Source organism: Capricornis sumatraensis, chromosome 10, assembly GCF_032405125.1.
Source record: "Capricornis sumatraensis isolate serow.1 chromosome 10, serow.2, whole genome shotgun sequence".
NCBI classification, from domain to species: Eukaryota; Metazoa; Chordata; class Mammalia; order Artiodactyla; family Bovidae; genus Capricornis; species Capricornis sumatraensis.
In genome coordinates this window covers 99,057,131-99,074,637 of record NC_091078.1, presented here as the reverse complement: position 1 = coordinate 99,074,637, position 17,507 = coordinate 99,057,131, and the positions used below count along the sequence as shown (strand labels likewise).

Below are 17,507 nucleotides of genomic sequence, written 5' to 3'. Positions count from 1 at the left end.
TATACCACATTGATACAACCTAGTGTCTTATAAAAGCTTCAGTGTAGATGTATTTTCAATTACTCTTTTGACCTGTCAGTGACGTTTTATTTGTAAGTAGAGATTGCTGACCCATTTGAGTGGACAAAGCTAAAGGTCTTGAACAGTGTGGATGTAAAAATGTTAGTGGTCACCGGTAGACACATGAAGAGATGCTGACCTTAAGCCAGTGATGATGAGAGCCTGTTGATCCCAGTTTCTCTGCCAGTTGCCTTTTACCACTGGGAATGCAGACCATTGCCACAGAAAGAGGAGTTTTTTTTTCTTTTTTCTTCCGTGAAAAATTATCATGGTCCTAGGAATTATCACCCCGGTGGCTCAGATGGTAAAGCATTTGCCTGCCATGCAGGAGACCTGGGTTCAATCCTTAGGTCAGGAAGATTCCCCTGGAGAAGGGAATGACTACCCACCCTAGTATTCTTGCTTGGAGGATTCCACGGACAGAGGAGCGTGGGCTATAGTCTGTGGGGCCGCAGAGAGTCGGACATGACTGAGTGCCTGGCGCTTTTACTTCCCTTGCTGCCGCACTCTGGTTATTATGACTTCACAGCTCTATCAGTAGTGCATTTATCAGTTCTCTCAACATGTTCGGAGTGTCCTCTGAGCTTTTTACTGCACTGGTATTCCCATTTTTCATGGTGGTTAGTTATGGCATAGCATTACTAAGTAAATTGAATTATTGAGAGAAAAGTAAATTTTAGAATTACAGGAGTGCCGTAAAGAAACAAGGCAGCAGTGTTTCAGAATGGATGCTAATTACAATGTGACTGAAAGAAACAGTTTATAGCCATGTAAACTTGGGAAACTTTGAGTGAAACCACGGAGCAGCTTTTCTCACGTAGGCCTTCTCAGAGCCTCTACTCTCCCACTGTGCATTGTGACTCAGGAAGCACAGTTACTGTGGATGTAGCGAAACACTCTTCTTTGACTGGGAGACCCTACTTTCCCTCGTTTCTGCCATTATCCCGTAAACTAGAGTTCTGCCAAATATGTTTTGTGTGGCTCATTGGCTTAAAGTTTAACAGTTGTGAAACGAACCTTGCATCTAAGGTTCTCTTCGTTCATGAGGGCATTGCTGATAAATCACAGCTGATGATGTGGCCTCCCTGGGTGCTTGCGTCAGCTCTTAGGCACCAAGAGGAGCCTTCTCCTGCCTCCTTCCCCTCTTGGCTCTTTGCCCCCACTTCCCACATTCTTAGACAGGAACACCGGAGCCCTGTTTTACATTCCATTTGTTGCAGGTTGAAATTAAAATCTCGTCTCAACCTCCATTTACTTTCTAATTCTCTTAAAGGGATAGATTCGGTTTCTGACAAGAGGCTGAATAAGTTATTTGAAAATTGACGTTGGAAATAATCCATACTTTACATAGTGAGGTTGCTGAAGCATGCTATTTTTGGCACCATATTCTAGACCAGGCAGAGACCTTTGTGATGTGACCTGGACATCTTTGTTGTATATTCTGCCAAAATGTAGGGCTAGCGTTAATGAAGGAATATCGCTTTCTTAGAACAAAGCATGCACATTGATTTAGTTGAAGTAACCATTGAAATGAAACTAAATTTCTCTTTCTGTTGCTGAGCTTTTTCTCAATAAATTTTCTTTTTTCCTTTACTTTTTTCTTTAAAGTCAAGAAAGATATTCCTCCTTCAGCAGTCACGAGACCAATATTTGGTATACTGGGCACAATCCATCTGGTGGCAGGTAAGAAAAATGAGCTAAAGTGGGGGCAAACGGTAATTGAATCGACCCTATCAGAGTATGAAGATGAAGGCACACTTTATATCTTACTTGAAGCAGTGAATCTGTAGTTTAGGTATTTGTACTTAATTTCTAAAAGTGATATACCCCTAGTAGTGAGTGGTTACATTTATAAGGCTGAGGTTCTTTTTTTTTAAAGTTTTGATTTTGGTTTTATTTAACTGGAGTTGAAATCTCTAGTCTGCTAGAGATTTTTCATAAATTTTAAGAGTATTTACACTAAAGTTTTAATGCATTGATGAACCAGAGTATTCTGTACCTTCAGCTCCTTACTGGGGTTGATTATGACATAGAGCATGTTAGAGAATGTTACCTGGTTCTAGTTATTAGAAGAGTGATTTTTCGAATTTAAATTTTATTTCATACTTCTAAAAAGTTCCTATTGTTTCAGGCATACAGTTATATGCTGAATATAACTGAATGCTGTTATATCTATAAAATGCTGAATGCTGTTATAAAAGATGCAGGTCCCTTTTGTCCTGCAGTTTACAGTCAAGTGAGAGAGGCATTTAAATGGTAAGTTACTACAGTACAGTGTGACAAGTTCTAGTAGAGAGCTATACCTAGGAAAACTTCCAGAGAGGGCACTTTTGGTTAGAGCCCCAAACAGATCTCAAGAATAAATCTGGTGGTAAAGGCATTCCCTGGCTTATTTGTGGGAGGGAGAGGAGGTGGCCAAGATCAGGCTTGGTGTGTTACACATGGTGCTTTGACGGCTTCTTGCCTCCTGACCACTCATCTTTGGAGTGCCGCAGTAACCAGTCAGTTACGCTGCCAAGCACATCTCTCTGCCGTGTGGGATAGCGGGCCGACGTGGGGGATGTGGACGGGACACTGTCCTGCGCTGGCCAATCCCGTGACCTGTCATGCTTCAAGCTGCACATTGGGAGATGCATGAGCAGAGGCGTGTATGCTCAGGGCACACTTAGTGGGGAAAGAGAGAGAGAGAGGTGTTTTCTGTCTCTTGTTTTCTGTCTGCTAGGATCACGACTCTGGTTACCAAAAGCTTTTGCTGTTACCTTTTTGAGAAAAAATTTGACCTTTCAAAAAAATACTTTACTATGCTTGTCTCTCTATTCATAAATTATAAGATTGTCTTAAAAACGTACTTGTCCTTTATTTAGCACGCTCCCACCTCTGAGTTTAAAGCACTGCCACTCCTGGCTTTCTGGTTGCCTTGTTTCTATTTACCTAAGTTTGGCTTTGCTTTTTGCAGGTAATTATCTAATTGTCATTACCAAAAAGAAAAAAATAGGTGAATTTTTCAATCATGTAATCTGGAAAGCAACAGATTTTGATGTCCTTTCTTATAAGAAGACAATGTTGCACTTAACTGATATTCAGGTAAGGACTGGAAGCGCTTACTAATTGCAAAACCCAAAGAAGTCCCACGGTGTGGGTGGGGAAGGGAGGTGGAACACAGAATGTTTGGTGGAGTTAAAACAATATATTTATCTGGCTATCTTAGTTGCAGTATGAGGGATCTCTAGTTGCGGCAGGCATATTCTTAGTTGTGGCATGTGGGATCCAGTTCCATGATCAGGGAGATATATATATAACTCTTCGTATATTTTACTGCTCTTGGGTTGTTGCTTATTTTTTTTTAACTGACTCAATTCTTAAAATATGAAATTTCATAAAAGAGAAAAGAACAAACTGAAAATGCCCATGTACTCAACACATAGAGTTAAGTTCGTATTTAAGAGTTAGAAACTGGTTCCGGCCTAGCTGTGTGATAGTCCACCAGGGCACAGAGCAGATGGCTCATAAGTTGCATGATGGGAGCAGCACAGGCATTGTTCAGGCTACTCTTGATACAGTTTTGACAAGAAATAAAATATTTTAAATTCTTGATGTTTTAAATTATACTACATAATAGTAGTTTTACTATGTTTTCATTTTTCCATTTATAACTTACAGTAGGAGAGTATTTTAATGTTTTGAGTTTTTAAAAATCTGTCAATGCAACAGGTGTAATTTTTCCTGTTGATTATTAACATAGGTTAAGATTATTTAGAAGGATAGCCTGGTCATTTGCATGGTCCAGCCCTATTGTGCAAAACAAAGACTGCCTGTATTCTTATTCAGACAAAGCTATTTTTGCTTGAAGTATTTTTAAAAACTTAGTTGAATGGGATTAACTCTTCTATTTTTTGAAAACTACATTAAATTAACATTATGTTTAGAGATTTATATCTATGGAGTATTTGTTTTCTAAATGTACATTATAGTATTTGCTTTAAAAAATGTTTACATTGTATTTTTATTCCCAGAATTACAAAAAGTTTGTTTTTAAAAGAAAGCTAACTATTCTGAAACGTGTATCTTACCTGTAATAGACATTTTAAAAAATTAGTCCTAACACTGTTGTCTTATTGACTAAGTAAAGCTGTAGAATGGCTTTCCCTGTTTGTTCACTGGTAAAGAATCCACCTGCCAACGCAGGAGACATGGGTTCGATCCCTTGGTGAGGAAGATGCCCTGGAGAAGGAAATGGCGGCCCACTCCAGTATTCTTGTCTACAAAATCCCACGGACAGAGGATCCTGGCAGGCTATAGTCCATAGGGTTGCAAAAGAGTCGAACACAACAGCAACTTAAAATTCAAAATTTATTTAAACTTAAAATTTATTTTTTCTCCTACTTGTCTATCCATCAGTATATTAATATATCATCCTCTGTGAGACATGATCGGTTAGGGCAGTGGGGCTGTTTACGTTTAATGGCCCCGTAATAGTGGACAGTTTCTTCCTGATTGCTCTAGTTTGTTGTCAGGCTGTGTAACTAACTGCGTATTTGTATCTTCCGTTTTTCAAAACAATGTTGAGGCCAAAATAAAAATTTCATAGTATGTAGATTTGTAATGTGTAGATTAAATGTTAATCATTTGCTAAACATTAAGTATTACCAGACATTAAAAATTACTTTTTTAAACAAGGATAAAAACGAACGTCAGTCTCAGTATTCATTGTGAAAGCCAGCTAAAATGATTATCAGAAAATAAGTAGAAATATTACTTTTACTGAATCTTCCTTTCTTTCCTATTGAAGTATAGTTGATTTACAGTATTTGTTTCAAGTATACAACATGGTAATTCAGTATTTTTATGCATTATAAAATGATCACCACAATAAATCTCCTTACCATCTGTCACCATACAAAGTATCATTGACTGTACTCTCTATACTGTACAATTTATCCCCATGACTTGCTTATTTTATAGTTGGGAGTTTGTATCTCTTAGTCTCCCTTCCCTACTTCACTCATCCTTCTTACCTGCACTCCTCACTGGTAACCATCAGTTTGTGCTCTGTGAGTCTGTGTCATTTTTCATTTCTTTCATCGTTGTCTTATAGTTTTCCAGTGACACGTTTTCTTCCCATCTTGGTTAAATTTTTTTCCTGGGTATTTTATTCTTTTCATGCAGATGTACATGGGATTTTCTCCTTAATGCCTATTCCCAGTTAGTTCATTGTTACTGTATCGAAATGCGATGGACTTCAATATATTAATTTTATATCCTGACTTTTACTAGTTTTTTTGGTGGCATCTTTCCTTTAGGGTTTTCTATGTGTAGTATCATGTCATTTGCAAGCAGTAACAATTTTAGTTCTTCCTTTTCAGTTTAAATTTCTTTGATTTCTTTCGTCTAATTGCTATAGCTCAGTTCAGTTCAGTCTCTCAGTCGTGTCCAGCTCTTTGCAACCCCATGGACTGCAGCATGCCAGGCTACCCTGTCCATCACCAACTCCCGGAGCTTACTCAAACTCATGTCCACCAAGTTGGCTAGGACATCTGATATGTTAAGTAAAGGTGGTAAGAATAGGCATCCTTGTCTTGTTCCTTAACTTAGAAGAAATGCTTTCAGATTTTCCCTGTTGAACTTGATACTGGCTATAGGTTTATCATATATGATCTTTATTAATAAGGTATGCTCCCTTCATGGGCTTCCCTGGTAGCTCAGCTGGTAGAGAATCTGTCTGCAATCTGAGAGACCCTGATTTGATTCCTGGGTTGGGAAGATCCTCTGGAGAAGGGGTAGGCTACCCACTCCAGTATTCATGAGCTTCCTTGGTGGCTCAGATGGGAAAGAATCCACCTGCAATGCAGGACACCTGGGTTTGATCTCTGGGTTGGGAAGATCCCCTGGAGGAGGGCTTGGCAACCCTCTCCAGTATTCTTGCCTGGAGAATCCCACGGCCAGAGGAGCCTGGTGGCTACAGTCCCTGGGGTCGCAAAGAGTCGGACACGACTGAGCGACCAAGCGCAGCACACGTGCTTTGTAGAGAGGTCTTATCACAGATGCATAATAGATTTTGTAAAATGCCTTTTCTGCATCTGTTGATGATCATACGATTTTTATTCTTCAGTTAATGTAGTATATTGTTTGATTGGTGGGTATTGAACTGTCCTCCCATCCTTGGGCTCAGTACCATTTGATCGTGGCATATGATCTTTTTAATGTATTGCTGAATTTGGTTTGCTAGTATTTTATTGAGGATTTTGCCTTGTGTTCATCAGTGATACTGGCCTATGATTGTGAGTTTGTGTGATAACTTGATCTGATGTGAGTATCCGGGTGATACTGGCCTTTTGGCATGAGTTTGGCATTCCTTCCTCTTCAGTTTTTTGAAATAGTTTCAGAGAGGCGTTCACTGGTTTAATTCACTGGTGAAGTTGTCTGATCCTGGACTTTGGTGGTTTTTAAATTAGTGATTCAGTGTCATTGCTGGTAATAAATCTGTTCACACTTTCTATTTCTCCCTGGTTCGTCTTGGGAGGTCCTTCCTAGAAGTGTGTCCGTCTCCTTGGTTGTCTGCTTCGCTGGCGGGTGGTTGCTTGTAGTAAGCTCTTCTGTGTTTGTGTCTCTGCAGTGTCCGCTGTTACTTGCCCTCTTTCGTTTCTGACTTTACTTAGATAGGTCCTCTCCCTTTTCCCCTTGATTCGTCAATTTTGTTTTCCCTTTCAAAGGATCAGGTCTTGGTTTCATTGTTCTTTTCTCTTGTCTGCCCTGGGGTGTCCAGGTGCTGTTGCCAGCCAGCTGGTGGGGGCAGAAGCCACCCCCCCCCCCCCGCCACCCCCACTAACAGGTGTTAAAGAGGTCCAGAATGGCACTTGCTAGCGCTACTGTCCTGGTAGAACGAGCTCCCTAAGGTGGTTGCTGCCAGTGTCTCCATCCACAGTGGCGTCCCAGCTGCCTTCTGCCTGTCCAGGAGGCTTGCTGAGATCACTAAGTGGGTCTGGCCCTGGCTCCTTTCAGGTGCCCCCATGCTAGGCCTTGGAGCGCGTGAGAGTCTCTGCAGGCCTTTAGAAGGGGAGTCTGTTTCCTGCAGCGGTCCTGCTCTCCTGTACACAAGCCCTGCTGGCCTCTGGCCTTCAAATCCAGACATTTCTGGGAGCTTGTCTTGCTGGTACAAGATCGTTGACCTCAAGAGCTGACGTCGGGCTCAGACCCCTTGCTCACTGGGAAAAACCTCGGTAGTCGTGGTCATCCTCCCATTTGCGAATCACTTGCTTGAGGGTGTGGGTCTTTACTATACCAGGTCTTCACCTCTCTTACCCATCTCATGGCTCCGTCTTGATATCTTCAGCTGTGAAAAATCTGTCCTACCAGGCTTCAGCTTGCTTTCATAGACAGTTGCTGTGTGGATTGTTGTAATTTTGGTGCCTGTGGGAGGAGGTGAGTTCAGGGTCTTCCTTCATTACCACCTTGACCACTGCATTCTCTCCTAGACTTTTCCATTTTTGCTTTATTTTTTTAAAAGAATTTTTTTCTTCTCTCAAATGAGGATAATTATGCTAACCTCGCAAGGAGTTTCTGAGAACATGACAAGAGAATCTGTATAAAGTATCTGAGACTCAGTAGGTCATAACTTAAGGTGGTGGTGTTTGATTAAACTACCTCTTCTGCCCTTTAGAGCAAAAATTGTGAAGGATGCTAATGGCAAGGAGGTCTGCCTCCCAGTTTCTGTAATACCCTGTGCTCCTGAGCATTGTCCATGTGACAGGAACTGTCCCAGTTCCGAGGGAAGTGAGCATTCCCCTCGTCCAGTCTTGGTGCTGATGGCAGTTAACAGGGCTTGACTTAAAGGTTTTTACTTTGACCCTGTGATCATGCTGATTCCTTTTCAGGGATAAGATAGACTGTGTTCTCTGCTTTCTTTGCAGTTACAAGATAATAAAACTTTCCTAGCAATGATGAACCATGTGTTGAGTATGGATGGGTTTTACTTTTCAACTACATATGATTTGACCCATACTTTGCAGCGGCTCTCCAACACTAGTCCAGAATTCCAGGAAATGAGTCTCTTGGAAAGGGTAAGCTTAATCTTCTATTTTTTTTTAATTTTGATTTATTTTTTAATTTTTAGGAGCATGCCTCTATTTTATCCAAAAAATATATATTGATTTTTCTCAGTCCTGGCTGTATCAGGATCATGTATGGGGCTTTGAAAACATACCATGTTTCAAGTAGACATCACACTTCCAGATTCAAGATCCCAGAATCTGTATGTTTCACAGACACGATTGGGAACTGCATTTGTGCATTTTCAGAAATCTAACTTGAACACAATGTTGGTCATTTCCTAGCTCTCAGTGATCTGTGGTATAACAGAATATTAGCAACACCATTGTGCTTGTAAAATTAATATTCTAAGAGATGAACTTCCTTTTGTAGTGGTGTCATTTATAGCTTTTACAACAAGAAAAGTAACAGCTTGTTAACTTGGAAAATATGCTTTTGTTTAGTGTGGGTTTTTTTGTGATTTCCCCCTCCCCCGCCTTCTCTTTTTTAATTAAGCGTATCTTTAAAACTAGACCTCAGATGATCTTAACATGAAATTTCTGCTGTTCAAGAACCTAGATAATTGCTGCCTTGATTTTTTTTTTTGTTGTTGTTGTTAACAAGAATAGATGTGTTTAGGGGGGCAGATAGCGTTTATAAAGTTGCAGTCAGTTATCTATTGGCTTAGACTATATGAAATTGCCACTAATTGACCATTTTTGACCCATAAAAGTGATAATTTTATACAGTTCAACCTGAATCAATATTTTAGTTGACTAACTTACTAAAGACTATAATAGTCTACTCTGGTAGAATTATATGTAGTCTTAGGTGTAAGGAGAAGGAGGCAACAAAGGATGAGATGGTTAGATAGCATCACTAACTCAGTGGACGTGAATTTGAGCAAATTCCAGGAGACAGTGGAGGACAGAGGAGTCTGCAGGAGGACAGAAGCATACTGCAGTTCATGAGGTTGCAAAGAATGGGACATGGCTGAGCCCACGCTGATTTTAAAACTTCTCTCTCAGGCAGATCAGCGGTTTGTATGGAATGGTCATCTTCTCCGAGAACTTTCTGCTCAGCCAGAGGTAATGTGCACTACATTAAACCAGCTTATTTGTCACCATCCAAGTTGTAATTGAATACATGTTACATAATGGCTAGTTAATCACTAAGGATTTTGGCAAAGAAATCTGATTTAACTGTTGATAAACTTGTGGACTTCGATTAGATCTACGCTCTCACATCATTCTGGGTTGAAGAAGCCTAGTTATTTTACTTTGCTCTTCTATGGAAGCCTTAAATAAGGAAAAAATACCTGAGTAAAAATAACATTGCTTTCCATACGGAAGAGAGAGAGAATACGTCTGGCCTTAGCTAATTCCCCAGGCAAGTAGGAAGCTGTGCATTTGCGTCTGTAAGGGACCCTGACTCCCTTCAGTCACCCAGGATAGGCGTGCATAGATGTCACCTCCCTCTGTTCCTGGTTTACACAAATGAGGTATAGACAAGGAGGCCCACTTCAGAAGCGTAATGTATGGAATCTAGGTAAATAGATTTGCCTGAGGGCTTCATTTTTTGACATTTGCTTTGCTTTTGTGGGAAAAGTAAATTGAACTCCCTGGAGGAGTGCACTTGTCGTAGGCCAAGACTGACAAAGAGAGATAAACACTCTGGCCCTTTGTGTAGTCTTGTTAGTGTTCCAATATCTATGAATGTTCAAGCCCAAATGATTCCAGCAAATACTTAAATTTTTTAAATTGCAAAGGCAATGTGACAGTAGAAAAATGTCATTAAAATTAAGTTGCCCATAAGTTTGCTGCTTTGTTGTATTCGTGTATCACCTCCCCATCTTTAAATATTTTTTATATAGTGCTTCTTTTTATTATTAAAGTATATTTATTCCTAAACATTATCTTCATTTCAGGTCCATCGGTTTGCCCTTCCGGTATTACATGGCTGTATCCTTGCATATTACTCTTCAGTTTTGTGGCAGTGTTTGTTTAAATATTATTATAAGGCAGATTTAAAGACAGTCTCAACTGTTACATGAGAGTATTTTAGAAGTAGTAGATACTGCTTTTGATAAAATCAAACCTATTAGCAAAATCTGAGAATACTGGTTGTAAATGACCTTTTTTTTTTTTTTTAAATAGAATGAACTCTTTAGACTGAATCATGTTCTCTCTCTCCCAGAATTCTGGGGCTAGTGGGTTAAAAGAAGAAATAGGTCCACTGTGTTTTGGCTTTTTAAGACTTTATCAATTCAACAAGAATAATTTTAGCCTGACTCGTGAACATTTTTCTTAGTAATTAAGAAAGACTCAGGAACTAGGGTGACCAGCAACTTGGAGAGGAGAATTACAGTTGAAAATTATCTTTGTCATTTGAAATAGCCCCAGAAAAAATGAAACTTAGATGTTTTTACAAAGAGTGATGCTTGTGGAGAAGGTGCGGTACTAGCACAGAGTGAGTAATGGTCATCTAATCGTGAGTTCATTTTTAAAAGCATCTTTAACAGAGACATCACTGTAGTAATAAAAACAGGGGAACAGACTGAGCTAGCTGTGAAAGGGTCCGCACAGCGTGCTGCTGAGCGCCCGAGACCAGGGCTCTGCTAGAAACTGAGGGGGTCTCTCAGGCACTGCCAGAGAAGCTTGTGAGCTAACACAGCAGTCTGTGATTTATTTGTTCACTGTGCTAATATGATTTCCTTAAATTATCATGCCTATTATACTTAAAAGCAGAAAACAGTAATGCAGGAAAAGATTTTGTACAGTTGTGAGGGAATAGAAATCAGAAAATGTCAGGATAAAAGCACTTGTTTATTCTGGTTTTGTTTTGCTTTTTCCCTGAAGCTCTCTCAAGTTCTCCTAAGGGTAAAATAGTAGCAGATGTTCTATTTCAGTAGCACTTGAAGGATCTGGGCCACTTGTTTGTGTGTGTGTTTTAATTCCAAAATGAGATTGTAAATGGGCAAATAATGGCAAATGAGATTATATAAACAGATTATCCATTTAGCTGTAAATCTGAAGCTTAACATTGGCTTTTTAAACATGTGTGAATGTAGCTCGTTGTTTCTGGCTATGGTGGTCTTCTTGCTGCGTGCAGACTTCTCTGCTTGTAGCGCGTGGGGGCTGCTCCTCACTGCGGTGCCTGGGCTTCTCATCGCGGTGGTTTCTCTCTCTGCAGAGCGCAGGCTGTAGGGCGTGCAGGCTTCAGTAGTCGCGGCTCCTGGACTCTGGAGCACGGGCTCAGTACTTGTGGCACACAGGCTCAGTTACTCCGCTGCATGTGGGATCTTCCCAGGCCAGGAGTCAGACCTATGTCTTGTGCATTGGCCGGGGAGTCTTTGCCCCTGAGCCGCCAGGGGTCCCTACATTGTTCTTTGTTTAGTGTTGACTTTGGAGAACTGTCATCAGACGTTGCGTGTACTTAGAGACCAGCAAGGACAGAGGGCCCGTGGCGGGAGCGTGACTGGGGCAGAGAGTGGACAGGGCAGGCGGGAGCTGGGTTCCAAGATGCATCTGGGCCCACATCCTGCAGGCCCTCAGCAGCTTGGCCTAACTGTCAGGAGGAGCGCTCAGGATCTGGGCAGAGAATCGGCATGGTCGGACAGGGCCACTCGGACACTGGTGCAGTCGTAACCTGGGTGGGAGGTGATGGTGATCAACAGTGGTCGGGCTCCAGATAAGTTTTGAAGATAGAGCTGAAAGGAGTTTCTGACAAATTGTATTACACGGGGAAGGGCAGAGGGTTTAGTATGCATCTTAAGGTTTTTGGCCAGAGTAAGTGGAAGGAAGCCATGTACTGAGGGGTCAGAGCTGAGGTGGGAGGGAGGCCAGAGCATTCAGGCCTTTCTTTGGACACGTTAAGCCTGAAATGTCTGTGGATATCAAAGTAGAGATGGCAAGAAAACATGGATTAGTGGAAGTGGAATTTAGGCGGGAAGTCCACACTGGAGACATATGTTTGAGAGACCTCAGGGTGCAGATGGCATTCAAAGCTATGGGATGAGAGCATCAGAGGGAGAAAGGCAATAGCGAAGGAAAAGGTGTGAAGAAGGAGAGAAGCCTGACTGAAGGGGATTCTAGATAGTCCGTGCTAGAGCCGCAGACTGGTGGCCCCGGTGAGGATGGAGGGTCTTTGAAGCGGGGCGTCGGAGTGGCTGATGGAAGGATGAGTCGCACAGAGTGGCTCTAAGATTTAAAGTTGGGGAAATGAAGACCAACCAGCAAAGGCCGCTAAGGGAGAGGAGAACCAGCCAAGTGAGAGCTGTGTCCCAAAGCAGAGGCGTACCAGGTGTCCAAGCAGAGGGCCGGATCAGCTGACGTGCTGCTGGTCGCTTAAAATGACCATTAGGGAGGGAGGTTCGCTCCTGCTCCCTCACTCCCCTCCCCAGTGGGGGCTCTCACCAAATCCCGGGAGCCAGGTTGTGGAGAAGGCGAGAACGCCATCGCTGCTGGTGCAGTGTCCTTGAGTGTGTGAGGGGCTGGGGCCCCATGCACAGGTCACAGGCCTGGCAAGGGCAGCTTGTCCGCTGGACTGTCCAGCTCAGCCGCCGTGGTAGCAAGGAAGCAGCTGGGTGGGCGTGGAGGCCGGTGGGCGCTTAGATGTGGTGGGAGCATGTGGTGGTGGCTACTTTCACAGTGAAATGAAAGCAGTGCTGTTAGCTGTGAGCAGTGGTCAGAAGCTGAGGACAACATGTGAGGTGGGCATCCCACGTGGGAGCGCATGGCCCTGGGAGTCACTAACTGATACAAGATGAGAAGTAAACACATCGACATTTTAAAAGCTGTGTCGTGATGATGGGCTTCTGCGTGACTTTTTATATTTCTCTTGTTGCTTCCAGTGCTTTCTGGAAGGATATTCATCTTGTAATCAGAAGAAAATGATTCATAAAAGTCAGACATATTCCATGCTTTACTCAGTTCTGTCAGGGCAGGCTCCTGTCTGATTCATCTTTCTGCCCTGCTCCAAAGAGATAATTTGAGCAAATGAATGCATAAATACTGCTTTGAAGTCTTCTTTAGCACTGTGCTTTTAAAGGATTGTGAGTTGGGAGCTCAAGATGAGTCATTAAAGCTGATGATACCAGGTGATGGAGAAGGATGAATCATTAGAAATTCATATTGCTAAGAAAAAAATTCATATTGCTCGTGTCATTCAGTACTGCTGTTTTGAAAATTATTTAGCATTTCCTTATGAATTGACTAGGCCTTCCCCTCTGGATACCCAACATGTTTATACCAGGAGGTTTTTCAAGAATGTCCGCAGCATCAGTGTTAGAACCGACTCGGAGCTGCAGGTTCCATCAGCACAATTAGGGCTTTTGTGATACGGTCCTTTCAGATTTCATACGACACCGAAGAGGACCGAGCTGCTGCTTCAAGCAGTAATGATGACTGTTAGGTACTTACTGGGGGAATAAACAAGGACTTGGAGTTACATTAAGAGTGTTGTGCCATTCTTATAAAACAAGCTGTGTGTTTTTAAGTCATGGTTGCGTATGAAAAAGTGAAAGGCACTCAGTCGTGTCTGACTCTTTGGGACCCCGTGGACTATATGCAGCCCATCGAATTCTCCAGGCCAGAATACTGGAGTGGGTGGCCTTTCCCTTCTCTAGGGCATCTTCCCAACCCAGGGATCCAACCCAGGTCTCCTGCATTGTGGGTGGATTCTCTACCAGCTGAGCCACAGGGGAGGCCCAAGAATGCTGGAGTGGGTAGCCTCTTCCTTGTCCAGCGGATCATCCCGACCCAGGAATTGAACCGGGGTCTCCTGCATTGCAGGCAGATTCTTTACCAAATGAGCTATCAGGGACTACACTTGAAAGGCAGAAGACTGGTCTCCACAAGCCTTGTGGGCAAGTAGACAGTTGGATGGGATCGAGGAGCACATGGTTAGATTCAGGGTTTGGATACTGTTTGGAAGTTGAAAGTAGGTTTATAGATACTTTATCATAATACTATGCTTTATAATGGATGAATCAAACTATATTAAGAAAAATGTTATATATATGTAAAATAACCATGGCCAAACACATGAGAAAGGAGGAGATAATTTTTAATTATCATCTGCTTCTGAATAATCTTTAATTTACAGTTTGACCTGTAAATCTTCATATGCATACCAACTGTTATTTGTAAGTATGTATATAATATACATAATATGAACTTCAGTAGCCTAGTCTTTTTTCCATTTCTTATTTGAAGGTTAATCTATTTTTAAATGTGTATGTTTTTGACTCAAAGATGATTTTTTTGTGATGTGGTTAGTATTCTTTACCTTCACAAAGTGGTTGAGACTGTCAGGGAATGGAGATCATATTATGTAAATAGAGACACTCTAATGAACCACTGAAACACACTGACTGTACGTCATCATAGGGTTACTGACTTGACAGAACTTCACAGTCAGAAGTAAAGGCTTGTGAATATTCATGAAGAAACAAAGATTTGCATATTCTCTGCTTTTTTTTCCTTTTAGAGACAGTCATTCTAACTAGGGTAGAGAGATTCAAATTTCATCTGAAAATAATACATATGATTTCTCCACATGCTGTATTTTTCTTAATGTAGTTGAGTTATTACCATGCACTCATGTTCTATTAATGGAAAATACTTTGATTGGATTCTCATCTCGAGGAGGAGTTGTTTCAGAGCTGGTGTGCGCTATTATGTGAGAGGTGAGATGAATTTTGTCAGCGCGATTTGGTACTGGGTTATATCTGTCTCTAATTAGCGTTTGACTCATGGTGACCTGAGTGTAACCTTTTGTATTTGTTTTCGTTATCATTTGATAGCCTCGCTAATGTTTATCTCCTGCTCCATTATGATAATTAGGTTGGTCTTCTGTGCTTTCCTCCAGCTACTGCGGTGACATTCATTGCATTGTTCATAGACACTGTCGACTGCTGCTTAATACTTTAAGATGAACCGATCGTGTAATTTGCTGAATGTCTGAAAGCATAACTGAAATCACTATAGTTTTCAGTAACCTAAACCCATATCGGAAAGTATTTTTCTTTTATTGCTCTTGGTTTCTTTGCATGTATAAAGCTAGACATTTGACTTTGTGCCTTCAGCCTTTTAAGATTTACATTCGAGCATTTATTCTCTAGACTTTGTTCTAGCAACATGCTCATTTGCTTAAACCAGGGTATTAAAATCTGTGTTAAAACTTACTGTCATAATGAGAGAAGTTTCCTTCAATCTATTTTTTTTAAGCCAAAATATATCAGAATAAAACTGTGGATTTACTCTATGGTAAATCATGAAAGTTTTGGGCTAGGAGGTTGTAAAAGTCATTTCATTAATCTTTAGCAGAGCAGAGGAAGAAAGACATTTAGTGAGTTAACTGACCACAGTTATAGACTCAGGATTAAAGTTAGCAATGCCTTTATATCTGGATTGTCTTGGATGGAGTCATATTTTTTAATTAAAAGCTTTAAATTTGCAATGCAGTCAAGAAATATAAAAAGATATGCAATTAAAAAATATTTCGCCTTTCTGAGTGTATCTGCTACATCTTACCCCTGACCAGCTGCTCTGTTGTTAGTTTCTTATCTTTCAGATAGTTTTTATGTTATTGCAAGTGTGTTCTCCTTTTGTAGGCAGTGGTTGTATACTGTGTACATTTTCTTGTACCTTGGGTTTTTTTAAACTAAATATATATTGAAAATCCCTTCTTAAAGATCCTCTCTCTCACACATAACTCTTAACTCTCTCTTACACACTGTTAACTCTTAGTCTCAGTTTTTAAAATAACTACATATTATCCTTAATGAAAATTCTAGGCAGAACCGAGTATAGCCCATGCTTCCACAAGTGGTTTTAGAAGGTGTTGAAAAGGCATTTTATTGTTGATTTGACTCATAATTTTTTTCCCCTTCTGGTAAATACGTTAACAAAAACAGTGACATTATATGTTACACCTCAGTGTTAAGTGTTTTAGACATATGTCAGATAGAAAGGATGTTAAATATTTGAGATGGTTAAAAATCTACTTTTTTTTTTTTTTTCCTGATAATTTGAGTCAGGCACTAATTGAAAGTTGCCTTTGCTTATTTTTAGCAAACTTTTCTTAGTTAAAATAATATAAACAAGACAGTAAGGTAATGCTTCAAACATGTGAAAGAACTAACTAAATCAAGGCTAAATAAGAGCAGTGCTTTTCAGATTAGTTTTTTTTGGTATATGCATGGAATTCTAGAAATTGTAGGATTACATACAGTTTTTTGTGCTTTCATTTTGATGGTTAAAGTTATCAGCATCTCCTGGGCTACTTGCATCATTATAACAAAAACCGTTAACAAAATGGCCCACATTTGCATTTAATACTGTGTTTAATGGTTAAACTTCCAAAATGGTGTTTTTCAAACTGGGATCTATGTCATAATATACTCTCAGAGGTTTTTGAGAACTTGTTTTTTCTTTAAAAGATGTACAAAGTTCGAGAAACACTGTTTTGGAGAAATTGTGTATATATAAATAACTGATGTAGTAAATAGCAGTCAACATCATTTGTTTATTAATAGGTCCTTAATACTGCCTTTAAGCCCATGTAAATGAGCAAGCATCTGTTAGCTTTCTGATGGTGTACTCTGCATTTGTTTGAAATTTAGTTTTGAAAGTACTTTTCCACTAATTTGAACTGACTTAATTCTCTTCAAGTTAAGAGTGAATTAGCGAGTTTCTTGTGTTTTTCTTATGTAATAAATATAGTTATTCTTTTCAATTCAGGGATTGATTCCGAAGGCCATGCAGCTAACTTTGTAGAGACAGAGCAGATTGTGCACTACGATGGGAGCAAGGCTTCGTTTGTGCAGGCAAGTGCCCGTGTCTGTGAGGCGGCCAGCCAGTCGGGCTTTTCAGCTTGGATTGTGATTTCCCGTTATATTGTTGACGTTTTTCTCCTTTTCTCTCCTTTTTAAAGTAATATTGGAGTCTAAGATGTGGACAGAGTTCACCCAGAATAAGGATATTCCACTAAGCTGGCCGGCACTCAGCTTCCTCTGTTTCCGGCCCTTGAATTAAATCCCTACAGAAGAGGATAGGGTAGGCGGTGCAGGGGTGTGCTTAACCCGTCAGACCTCTACAGGGCCGTGACGACAGGACAAGCAGCTGGCTTGTGCCTGACCCGACCTGCCGTGCACGTCATTGTGACATAATACCTGAGCAATGGGTCACTTGTTGGTCGAGAGCATTAATGGCTAAAAATATTTTTAAGTTGATAAAGATATTCTTTTGAGAATGAATAAAGCTATTTTTTCCATTTTATTATAATGCCAAGTTATATAGCAGACATAACTTGGTAATTTTTACTTGCAGGTAAATTGATTTATTTTAGAATTTAGGAGAAGCCCAACTGTCCACAAGTACATGTATGTAAAATCAGAAAAAGTCCTTTCTAAATGTTTC

General features: G+C 40.6%; 1 protein-coding gene across 2 annotated transcripts in view; it reads left to right on the top strand.

The window, feature by feature from the left end:
* SACM1L (SAC1 like phosphatidylinositide phosphatase) overlaps positions 1 to 17,507 on the top strand; it is a 53,182-nt gene that overhangs the window by 16,150 nt on the left and 19,525 nt on the right. For both annotated transcript variants that reach the window (XM_068981751.1, XM_068981750.1), the window contains exons 3-9: positions 1,669 to 1,743; positions 3,017 to 3,144; positions 7,968 to 8,117; positions 9,114 to 9,173; positions 10,013 to 10,046; positions 14,672 to 14,773; positions 16,830 to 16,915. In XM_068981751.1, the coding sequence (XP_068837852.1) occupies positions 1,669 to 1,743; positions 3,017 to 3,144; positions 7,968 to 8,117; positions 9,114 to 9,173; positions 10,013 to 10,046; positions 14,672 to 14,773; positions 16,830 to 16,915 (635 nt within the window). The remainder of the gene's footprint in view (positions 1 to 1,668; positions 1,744 to 3,016; positions 3,145 to 7,967; positions 8,118 to 9,113; positions 9,174 to 10,012; positions 10,047 to 14,671; positions 14,774 to 16,829; positions 16,916 to 17,507) is intronic.